This window comes from Mesocricetus auratus, unplaced genomic scaffold (genome assembly GCF_017639785.1).
Source record: "Mesocricetus auratus isolate SY011 unplaced genomic scaffold, BCM_Maur_2.0 Super-Scaffold_100008, whole genome shotgun sequence".
NCBI classification, from domain to species: Eukaryota; Metazoa; Chordata; class Mammalia; order Rodentia; family Cricetidae; genus Mesocricetus; species Mesocricetus auratus.
Window position 1 is genome coordinate 61219950 of NW_024429192.1, and position 12380 is coordinate 61232329.

The 12380-nt window shown below is 39.9% G+C and overlaps 1 protein-coding gene across 5 annotated transcripts in view; it reads right to left on the bottom strand.

Annotated features, from left to right (window-relative positions):
* Opa1 (OPA1 mitochondrial dynamin like GTPase) overlaps positions 1-12380 on the bottom strand; it is a 76436-nt gene that overhangs the window by 27417 nt on the left and 36639 nt on the right. For all 5 annotated transcript variants that reach the window (XM_040750993.1, XM_040750996.1, XM_040750994.1 and 2 more), the window contains 5 exons: positions 12082-12158; positions 7210-7375; positions 5286-5438; positions 3486-3594; positions 2834-2913 (listed from right to left, as the gene is read on the bottom strand). In XM_040750993.1, the coding sequence (XP_040606927.1) occupies positions 2834-2913; positions 3486-3594; positions 5286-5438; positions 7210-7375; positions 12082-12158 (585 nt within the window). The remainder of the gene's footprint in view (positions 1-2833; positions 2914-3485; positions 3595-5285; positions 5439-7209; positions 7376-12081; positions 12159-12380) is intronic.

Consider the following 12380-nt stretch of genomic DNA (forward strand, 5'->3'; position numbering starts at 1 on the left):
AAAGTACAAATTTCACAGGTTATTCATTCACACAACTCTATTCTATCAAGTGGATGGTGGGCAGGAATCCTAATGTAACGTTTTCCACCCAGCCTGAGCTTTTATGCCTACATTCTCGTCATCACCAGTCCACTATTAAAACAACAAAACCTTCCAAAGAAAGCTTTTTCTCATTTATCCAGGCTAATCGTTATGCTAAGACATAGTGAGAATGTTTCACAGGGTGGGATTTCCCTACAGAACATAAAGGCATAAATTATCATGGGTTTTCTCATAAAAGGTTTATTATTATTTTTTATTGTTATTATTATTATTATTATTATTATTATTATTGTGTGCATGGAGGGTCACCACCTGACCAGAGGCTAGAAGAAGGGCATGGGTTCTGGGCACTGAACTCTGGGTGAGTAGCAAGCACTCTTAATCACTGAGCCATCTCCCCAGCCCCTGGGTTTCTCATCTTCAAAGGAAAATCATCTGTTTCTTTTCTTGCTAAGTCTTGTCACCCAGGAAGACAGAAGAACTGCATACAGCTATCTGCACTGACCTGGGAATGGCTTCTGCCTCTCCTGAAATATGTATGCTTCCCACTCTATCTTCCTGGTAAGAGGGAGCTGGGAGTGTAAGGACAGAAAGATCAGGGAAAGAGAAGTCAATATTCTAAAGAAGTCAGTCAATATTCTAAAGGAAAAAGCAAAACCAATACACAAGCACCTCCCAGGTGATTCTGGTGTCCTCTCCCCTTTATCTAAACCATAGCCTGAGTCTTACATATGCTGTCCCAAGCCTGGGGCAGCAGGGGTGAAGGCTCAACTAGGAAGGGTTTCCAGATTCCTCTTCTGGGAGTTCAGATCCTTTGCAATGACCTTACAATGCATGTGTTAAAACTTCTCTTAAATGGATTCTGGATAAAAACAATGTGTGAGCAGGATTGTCTCTCTCTGTTTAGTTAGTCTATTTACCAGAAGTTTCTAAGGTCACTGATTGCCCAATGTTGTTGGATTTAGCTGCCATATACCAGCTGTTTCTAATCAATGTATATTCCTGTGTCCAAGCCAGAGACCTCTGATGGAGAGTACCACAGGTCTTTTAGACGCACTTTTCTCAGTCCATCTGTCTGGCAGTGAGAACACAAGCGCTGCTGACTTAGGGTCGAATAAGTTACTCTGGGGAGCTTATGAAATAAGGACTGTGAGGCACTGGGAAGAAACAGGGCACTGACCATGCATTTCATTAACTTTATTTAACATGGAAATAAGGTTATGCTCGTCAGTAGAATTTTATTCTCCGTACCTCTGAATTTTTCTATGTTTTAGCATCCTTTTTGCTAATTAAGTAGATTCAGTGAACACGGGAAACAAATCCAAGCGGACTGGATACCACCTCTTTTTCTTATTATTTCGTGCATTTGTATATTTTGATTCTATGTTCTATTTATGTACTTCCCTTTAAGAACTGTACTGAAAGATGAGACTGATGTTCACAAGAAAAGAAGCTATGAGAGTTCAAAGGAATGAAAAGGGGTGGGTGTGGGGTGACTCACACTTTTTTTCTGCAATTTACTGATTTTTAAAGTTGTTTATACTTAGCTTTGTCATTTTGTTCTGAAGAGCTCATTCAATATTGACTACAGGATGAGTTCTACCATACTTCCCATCTGAATTTTCATATTTACTTTGTATGCATATTAACAAAAGGTAAAATAATATGAATAAACTTTGAAAAGAAAAATTCAGAGACAATTTAATAAAATTATATATATATATATATATATATAAATCTGTATTCTTCCTAAGCACAATTGTTACATATCCTTTGATTCTGTTTCATGTTTTGTTGTTTATAACTACTCTTTATTTAAAGAGATTTTATTTATTTTACTTTGTATATTTTGCCTGCATGTATGTATGTGACATCATGTGTATGTCTGGTGTCCTCAGAGACCAGAAGAGGACATCAGATCCTTTGGAACTAGAGTTTCAAGTGGGTTGTAAGCTGTCCTGTGGGTTCTGGGTACTGACCAAACCCACATCTTCTATAAGAGCAGCAAATCCTCTTAACCATCAAGTCATCTCTCTAGGCCAACTACTCTTTTGAACCTCATTTAGGGAACTGAAATGAACAAAGTAGTCAACTACAAATGAAGTACACTGTAGTATTTTTTTAATGTTTTAATAAAACAGACTCATAATTTAGATAGTTTATGTAACTAAAATTCTAAAGAACCTTCTAGAGCCATGAGAAGACTGTATGCATATGAACATGTGCCTGTGTGTGCATGCACATGCATGTGCATATGTGCGTGCGTGTGGTTCTGATGTATGCATGTGTGATATACGTGCAAGTGTGTGGTTGCTGGCACCTGTGGGCACACGCAGAGCTCAGAGGAGAACACCAGATGCCCTGTGCTGTCACTCTTCACCCTGTCCCTTAGACAGGCTTTCCCAGTGAACCCGGAGCTAGGCTGGCTACCAGTGCCCACCCCAGAGATCCTCCTGTCTCCACCCCAGGAGCACTGTGGTTACAGGTGCTCATGTAGCTACGCTGGACTTTTTTTGGGTACTGGGATCTGAACTTAAGTCCCATGCTTACACAGCAAGAACTCTTACCCACTGAGTCATCTTCACCAGCCCCAAGACTGTGTGTCAATGTTTGAACTGAAATGAGCAAAATGAAGGCAGATGTGGTGGCACATACCTATAATCTCAGCAAGTAAGAGGCTGAAGGAGAACTGCTGTGAGTTCAAGGCCAGCCTGGGCTAAAGAAATCCAAAACTCCAAAGCAAACTAAACCATGAACAAAATACCACCATGAGAACAGAGATGTTTCCTACCTGTTCCTGAGTTCGATTCTTCCAGTACAACCACCTCTTTTTCCAGTCTGGGCCTATCATGTTTTCAATAGCATTTTCAGCTAGAAGACAGATAAAAATTAATTCAGTCGGAATTTTATCACTTATCAAGCTATAAATTATAACTAACAATGCTTATAAATTTTTAATTATTTCTAAATGCTGTATTAATATAAAATTAATTAAAATAAACAATGATATGATTGGTATGGCAAAAGTATGACAATTATGTATGAGCTCCAAATATGTGAAAAGTACAATTGTTTACATAATTCCTATGTGTAAGGAATAAATATAAGTATCTGGTGTCCAACTTAATCTCTTTAATTAGTCACAAGCAACTCACAAAAAAATTACACAATTAAATATCCAACTGTATTCAGGACAAAGACTTTGAAGTGTATGTATGTGTATATGTGGCATGTGTGTGAGTTTAGAAGTGCATGTGCCTTAGTGCATAAGTGGAGGTCAGAGAACTTTCGGGCATCTCTTCTCTGTCTCCACCGTGGGTTCCAGGGATCCAACCCAGGTTCTCAGGCTTTCAAGACAATTTGCTTTTCCCACCAAGCTATCTCGCTGGCCCATGGATTATATTTTATAATGCTTACAACCCAAGAGCTATGTCCCTACTTACTATCCTTGAGCCGAGCTTGAAGTGCCTCTTCCATAAAGTAAATGGCTGCATCCCACTGTTGCTTATCTGATATGGACCGGTCTTCCAAGGCATTGTGCTGAATGACCCTCTGAAACAGTCAGGGCAGAAAAAGCTAATTTAATTATGTTCTCACATGTCAGTAATTTTATGTAAGCTGGCAACCTAGTAAATATTGAACATAACAAATGACCACATAACAGCAAGTTATTTCCACAGAAATGCAGGAGCTCCTTTTATTTGGCTGCACCTGCCAGTTTTTTTCTGGAAAATAAAATGGAATTTTTAGTGGATGAAATTAAAGAGCTAACGGAGGGGACGGCACAGGTACATAAACAGCACACTGGACTATATAAACCCCAAGAGCTAGAACCATACTACCCAGAGGGTCACATTGCTTTCTGTATTTACTTTGCCACATGAACTATGCAGAAATATTTTATAACAGGACAGAAAAAACCATTATTAACCATTTTCTCATTGCTAACAGAAATACAGTGACAGGGCAAAGGCTCAATCACTGACAATCATAAACATTAGCTGTTATTTTTATAATTAAAAACTGGTTTCTAAATTTTGTAACTTTTGAGTGAATGAATGAAACTGGCAATTCTTTTGGAAAAACCTGTCTTCCAGGCAGTAAAATAAGGATATAGTCTTCAAATACAAAGACAAATATTTCTCCAAAATGAAATTATGATTACAAACAGTACACAGTGAGATCTGTGCTGTTCTAGAAAATCACCCAATGAGCATGATGAGACTGTGGCTATCCTTACCTGATGTGTCCACCAAAAGACTTGGCCCCCTGATGTTGGTACCAATAAGTCGTGACTGGATCATGAGGGCACTAACGTCATCAATGAATGAATCCATTGATGAATAAGTACTAAAGGGATCATGGGACAGTGGGGCCTGGGGAGGAAAGCAGGCTTCTGTGGGAGTTCCTCTGAAGACTGTCTCTCGGCCCTGGTCCCCTCACCTCTCTGCTTGGCTATTATGAACTGAGCGGCTTTTCTCTACTATGCCTGCCTATCAGATCCTCACTCCACAGCCTAAAGGCAACTGAACCAAGCAACTCACAGAGAGAAACCTTGGAAACCCAAGTCCAAGTAACCTTCCCTCTTGTTAAACTCAGGTGTTCTTACCCAGCAACAAAACCCAACAGAGCTGCTTCAGGATTCAATCAAGCTTTGGGCCTGGTGGGTCAAGCCCATATTCTCAGCTATTGAGCAGATGTAGGCAGAAGGGCTGACAGTTCAGGGATTGCCTGGGTTATAGATTCAAGGCCAGTCTGGGCAACTTAGTAAGACCCTATTTAAAGAAAAAGAGGATCAGGATATAGCTTGTTGCTAGAGGCCTTGCCTAGCACATATAAGGTCCCAGACTCTGAAAAAAATGTCAACCAAATGATGCTTACAAAGTACTTAGGAGTTGTTCCTGGCACACGGTAGATATTCAATACATGGTAGGTAGTGCTAAGATTTTACACCAAGGTACCTACATACAGGCCCAAAATAACTAATGAATGGCAATTCGTGGAAATGTATGGGAATCTGCTTACTGATTTTCTTCTGAAATGGAAGTCAAGGAAAAAAAGAACGAGGTATTTTAGAAGATCCAGCGGAATGAAGGGCAGGATACAAAGCATACATCTATTACTTTGCACTGCAGTCATATAAGAACTCCATGAAAGAATGAGTTTGAGACACTCGTGAAAACGATGCTGGCATCCTGACTAGACAGAGGGCGCACCAAGCTCTAACCAGGCTGAGGGCGTACCAAGCTGTCTTCTGCAAAGTCGTTCCACTTGTGCCGCTTGATACTCTCCTCCTTCACAGCTTCCTTGAGTTTGTCAAATATGTCATCGTGCTCCTTTCCTTTGGGTTCTGTCATGAAGCGGGAAAATTCCTCCTGCAGCGTCTCCCAAGCAACCTAGACATAAAAGAAAAAGGCTGCATTCAGACTACTTACCCTTAATTAATATGCAACATGATAAAACAATGTGAAACCGAATAGCAGCTGATCAGGAAATGCAAGTTCACTGATAAATGCATGTACACTAATAAAAAGACAGCAGAGCTGGGCATAGTGTCATAGGCCTTTAGCCCTATCACTCAGGAGGCAGAGGTAGGTGAATCTCTGTGAGTTCAAGGCCAGCCTAGTCTACATAGTGAGTTCCAAGACAGGCAGGGTGACATACCAAGGCACTGTTTAATCGGCTCACATCCCCACAGGACACATTCACTGAACTGAGCAGGGCTGGCTCCTTTAGGTGAGCTCTACACCCCAACACATTTACTTCACCTATCTCAACCACTAGCACATCTGAGTCTGCCCGCTGCTTCCATACCAAACCAAGTTTACGTTCATATTCACTGAGCCAATCATCTTTACAGTTTTGCTTGCAGGCAAAGACTCATATAAAAAGTATTACTCGGCTAATTTTTTCTCAGTCTCAACTGTGAAAAGAAGAGCATAGGGCAAAAGTGGTTAAGAACACATAGATGGTGGGATGAGGTGGTTTTCGTTTTGTTCTGTGTGAATCTAAGGGCAAACCCCTGCTTTATTAGCCTCCCTAGAGCTAGGATTACAGGCATGCACCTCATGCCTACACTGGATGGGAATGAGCCTACTAACTTCCTACCCTCATCAGCTTCCCTCTTCCCAGGCATACAGCCAGGGCAGAAAGCAGAGAAACACAACTATTGGTGTCATGAGGATTAGTGCCACTGCTGGAAGCTTTGGCTATGCAAATGTCTCAGCCCAGGACACACCCAGAACATGGTGAGAACTAGTGATTGAGAGGCAGCAGCTTCCCAGTTATTTTCATGCTAAGTGGATCAAGAAATGACCAGAATTCAGCAGCAGGTACCACCCGCAGAGGCTGCAAGAGCTGCTGGAAATGGGCCCAGGGAGGAGAGAACAGTGGTGAAGAGGCCAGGTATTTCCAAGGCAGGTATGCAGAATAAAATCACATTTAGTATTGATCACAAGTTGTTGATCAACCTTTCACAGAGTCCAGGACACACTGGCTCTCAGTTAGAGTGCAGGACAAATGTGGATAATGTTGATAATCCTGAGTGGCTATTATGGACGGGCCAGTTATTACCTAAGTATATTACATATTAATTCACCCAATCCTAATGGCAACCCTGTCACCCCTACTTCTCAGAGGAAGCTGCAGGAAGGCTGAACAAGTAGGGCAGCTATCAGTTTTCATATGGTTGGGCCAAATGCCTCAGGACAGAAATGGATTCTTCCAAGTGCTTTACTTTTGTAAATAATTCCTTGTCAAAACTAGCAGGACCCTAACTCAATGCATATGTAAGTGTTATAGGGTCCTGGAGAAAATGTAAAAACAGTAACGTTTAGTCCATTTGAAGATATTCCTGACAGAAGCTCAATACACAGAAGTTCAAAATATTTCACCTTCTAGCCAGTTTTGTTGGTTTTATTAAATGTTATCTTTGGAAGGAGAGGCAATGCCTTTAGGAAAACAGCCTCCTGATTAGTAAACTTTTATGTTAGCAGCAACTGAGAACAATATCGAGGTTAGCTCCAACACAGGCAGGCACAGAGTGGACACGAAGTGCTAAGGCTGCAGAGAAAGACAGTGACTGTAAGGGAAATAAGACCCATAGCCCACAGCACCTATTGCCTCCACACAATGCTTCTTACCCATTGAATTAAATTACATCCTAACCTCTACTGCTTTATTAGGGAGCTGCTTGTCAGTCCACTGTTTAAGCTTGATGTCCACTGTGGTGTTAAATGTTCCTGAATTCATGGTCTGTGCAGCTGGAAGGTAGATGTTCTCAATCACATGAGTTGATACTCTTTCCCACAGAGACTGTTGAAGGATTTCCTCCCTGAAATTGAAGGTTCAAGAAAGTCAATATGGAGTTAAACAGTTGAAAATAACTAAATATAAACTATACATACATGAAGCATTGATGAGTTCCGGGTACATACACATCTGTAAACCACAGGAATCGAGATAAACATCTCTTATCAGATCTATAACTATTCTATTTGCTGTTATTACAATTACTTTCTATTTTCTAGAACTTTACATACATGTAGTCATGTAATCATGTACTCTTTCTCCTACCTTCTTTCACCCAACATGCTTATTTTGAACTCTGTGGTGTATGTATTACTATTTCACATCTTTTTATTACTAAGCACCACCAATTATGTACAGTACACCTGTTGATGGTCACACACTGTTTCTAACTGTTAGCTATTATAAACAAAGCTGCTGTGGGCATACTGTCACAAGTCTAGGTAAGGATGCATACCTTTCCTCTCCATGGGTACACATCTATAAGTACATCTATAAGTATATGGCAGTTTTTGGTTTTGTTTTTAAAGATATCATTCTTTTCTAAAATACCTCAGTGAAACGTTTACATTCCTGCTAGCAGAGAAGGAGGGTCCTAGACACTTTCCACTCATGGCACTGTCTCGGCTCTCAGCCTGTCTAGTGGTTTCCAGTGCCTATCACTGTAGCTACAGGTCTCTAATATTCATTTTCATGTGCTCATTAACTTAGTTTTAACATACATTTGCATGTGTTTACTGGAGTCCAAAGCAAAAATTTTTTGATATAATTTTTACAATTTAACAAATGGTATCACAAAGCATAGAGATACGGGATATCACTATATAAGATGTTTCAGCCCTTCATGGCCAAGGAGATAGTATAAAGGATATGTACATAAGCTGAAAATTCTGCTCTTTGAAGTGTTCTTTAAGAATAAGATCTCTAAATTAGAAAAGACAGCCATTTCCACTATGAAAATATTTGAAATCTCAAGAAAGTACTCATTTGGCTTCCACTGAAATAAATTTCTGCTGTTATAGAATACATAGTAAAACCACAAGAAGAAAACCCAAACTACCCTGTTATGATTTGGTCCATCTGGAGAGTAACCACAACACACTGAGCACAGACATTCCTGCTGTCAAGGCAAAGGGTACTGGCCTACTCCTCCTCTGAACACTGGGCTTAGCTGCTGACCTCACCTTGTTAATGTTCAGGTAGCTGTTCAGTTACCACAAATGGGAAGATTATGAGAAGGCACATTACTTAATGATGGGGCAGAAAGGCTGGATGTCAGTTCTATTTTCTGTGTCACCTTTCAAATACCTCTCACCTGCACTACCAGAACCCATATTCAAGTCACCTGACCTCTTAAATGCTTCTTGGCTTAGAGCTTTCCTACCTTGAACAGTGTGGTGATTAAAGCTTGCCTGAGGATTCAGAAAGCAAAGTCAGCCACAAGCTATACAGCTAGGCAGTGGTAATACACACTTTTAATCCTAGGACTCAGGATTAAGAGGTAGATGGATCTCTGTTAGTTCAAGGCCACACTAACTACATGAAATTGATCCAGTCCTAAAAAGAACAGCTCACACAAAGGTGATCTTAGCACCTGGGATCACACACCTTTAATCCCAGCATTAGGGAGGTATATAATACAGGAGCAGGGTCTTCAGTAGTCAGTCTGAGAGTTAGTCTCTGGCCATGTTGAGGAGAGCATGGCAGTCTGGTGAATCTGGGGAGCAGTGAAGCTAGGAACAGCCTGAGGATCACCCCTTTGGTCTGACCTGAGGTAGAGGAAAGAGCTAGTGGTCTACTGCTTTGCTTTTCTGATCTTCAGCTTGAAGTTTGAACCCCAATATCTGTCTCTGGTCTTTAATTTATTGTGTTACAGAACAGCCATAAAGAACTGGCTTACAGCTCCTGTTTATCTCTGCCCTTTACCTCTTTATGAGAGAGCCATAGACACAAACATCCAAGTTTTCTTTCTTCCTCTCACCTCCTGCCTTTCAATCCCTTTGCTCCCATCTTTACTTAGCACCAATCCGTTCTTTAAATTTCACATTATGATGCCACGAGTCTCAGATTCCTTACATTTGAGTTAAGGAATTAAACTATATTTTCCTCATTTTTGTTTTAATACTTTCACCTGAAAACACACAATTCCATAATGCTGGATTTCACAAAGTATATTTTCATAAGGTGCTAGAAAAGATGGTTACATGTTAACAACATGCCAGTACCTCATTTAATGTCAGCAGCTGTATCTGTAAGATCATATACATTGCTGGACAAATGCATTGTGTATATATTTACTACTGTAACACAAATTATAAGCCAATTTGAACCCCAGAGAAGTCCTTTCTTAAAATATGCAAAATGTCTGCAAGTAAATAACAAACTATCCCTTTCAGACATATAGTACTTACTATGCAGTCCTAGGACTTCAATAATTCAAAGCTAAGGCATCCCCCTTCAAGTGCCATGTGATGCCATTATGCTAATGAATACTACCAACAAAAACTTTTAAGGTAATCCCAACTATGCTCCTGAAATTCTTTGGTGTAATACAGTTAAATCCATTGCAGCATGAACAGTTAAGGCTGGGACTGGCTATTCTGATCTTTGTGTCAAATTCTAGAGTCTAAAACCACAAGCTGATCAAGAAAACTCACTAGAGGTCATCTGATCAGGCAGCTAAGAATTCCCAGCCAATAAATGTTCTAGTTCTCAGCTATATCTTCTCCACTGGAACTTTCATTTCTTGTCTTTTCACAACCCTGTTAAGTGCCCTGTGTGGCCATAGTATAATACTTTAGCATTGTTCTACCTAAACAAAACTAATCACACTTATGGTAATAAATTAATTTGTAGTAGATCACTTTTTTCCTACCACAAATTACTATTATTAGTTGTAGCCCTCCACTCCTGTTGGTGGTACTAAAGAGAACCCTGGGACTTGCCTTGTTAAGCAGGCACTCCACCACTATTTGCATCATCAGTCCATTAGTTATGATTTATAAACCCCCTTCATGTATATTATGTTCATACAACCTAGGAAGGCAACTAGTACTATATTAATTATACTTACGGACATTTAAAATTTACTCATGTACAGATCTGTGTATCTGTATCTCCCTTGCAATTGTATGACGTAACTGAATTATACAAAGTCACTGAACTGGTTTAAAATATAAATAAGAAACACAACAGTAAAAATAAGACCAGATATCTTGTTTTGATAACGAGAGTAACAAACTTGGCAAAATTGATGACTTAAAGAAAGAGGAGGGTATCTCTGAGGAAGAGAGGGCACTGAGATGAGGAAACTAGTGAGAACACATTCAAACTTAGGGATGAGATTCTAGTGTCGACGCAATGTAATAATCTGTGATTGAACAAACAAAAGTATTGAAAATATGTATCATGAATGGTGGTAAGGATAGTTTTGTGCCAGGAATGATACATTCTTAAATACCACAGTTTATGGGAAGATAATTTAGGTCTGGGGAATTTGTTAATTAAAATATAATTACCAAAATTTCAGGCTCTTTATACATATATGGCTTGGGCTGTATGTAGCCTGTCTTGCTGCTGTTACAAGGTAACCTATGCAATACAGGCTGCCTTGGAATTTGTGTTCCTCCTGGTTTAGTTCTTTGTTTATAATGCCGTTTCAATAAATTCAAGAATGCCTACATTTACATAAACATAAATTGAAGATGAGAGCTTGCCCTAGGATTCATGAAAATTTCTCAAAAGGAGAAATTTACTACTTAAAAAAACTTAGGTAGTAAGCAATAAAAATATAACAAAGAGTGGGTCTGGAGAGATGGCTTAGTGATTGAAAGCACTGGTAGCTCTATCAGAAGATACAAGTTCCATTCCCAGTGCCCACAAGGCAGCTCATGACTATCTGCAAGTCCAGTTCTTGGGGACTCAGCATCCTCTTCCGGCCTCTGTGGGCAGCAGGTATGCATGTGGTACACAGACACATGCAGGCAAAACACCCATACACAAAAAATTAAAAAATGTTATTGTGCTCAGCACAATATGTATCTCAGAAACCACCAGCTACTTCTGGTCTTGAATGACATCTAAAAAGCATTCTTCCTTTATAGATCTATTTGCCCTAGGACGCTAGTCTCTGATTAGTAATAACCAGTCCTGATAAGTTACTTTGTGACAATTTTATGAAACTATGTGTAAATGATTCTAGTCAAATCCATTGCAGCATGAACAGTTAAGGCTGGGACTGGCTATTCTGATCTTTGTGTCAATTCTAGAGTCTAAAACCACAAGCTGATCAAGAAAACTCACTAAGGTCATCTGATCAGGCAGCTAAGAATTCCCAGCCAACAAATGTTCTGCATTTCTTTCTAGTCTTCGAGACAGGGTTTCTCTGTGTAGCTTTGTAGACCAGGCTGGCCTCAAACTCACATAGATAGATCCACGGGCCTCTGCCTCTCAAGTGTTGGGACTAAAGGTGTGCGCCATCAGCACCCAGCTCCAAATCTGCATTTCTTAAGAATAAGGCAAAGATCAAAGATCAAAGCAGATTTCAAAGGAGTCTTGAGCAAGCTACCGTCCAGACAGTCAACTGATAGACTACAACTGTCTCCTCTATTTTTAAAGGATACACTTTACTCTTTCACCTACTTCATTTTGAGGGATGAACCCAGGCAACATAAATCACTGCTTCCTTCTACATTACAATAAAAGACACTGAGAAAAGGGATTAATACTCACCAGTGTTTTGGAGTGACCTGGCTCAGGCTGATAACTTCATCAAGGATCTCATTTTTAGCTTTTTCAAATAGTTCATTCTAGGCAACATAGAGACAAGTTAGGATTGTGACGAGCCACTATATTTGTCCTGCTATGATCTTCAGGAATAACCAAGAGGAGGATATGGACAGGGTGTGGTCACTAAGTTTTGGATTGAAGATGCAAGACTAACAAATGACCTTCTAGTCTTCTTTTGGAATGTCATTACTCAGATAAGGACCAAGAAGCAGTCACAATGTCTATCTATCCTTTGGAATTCT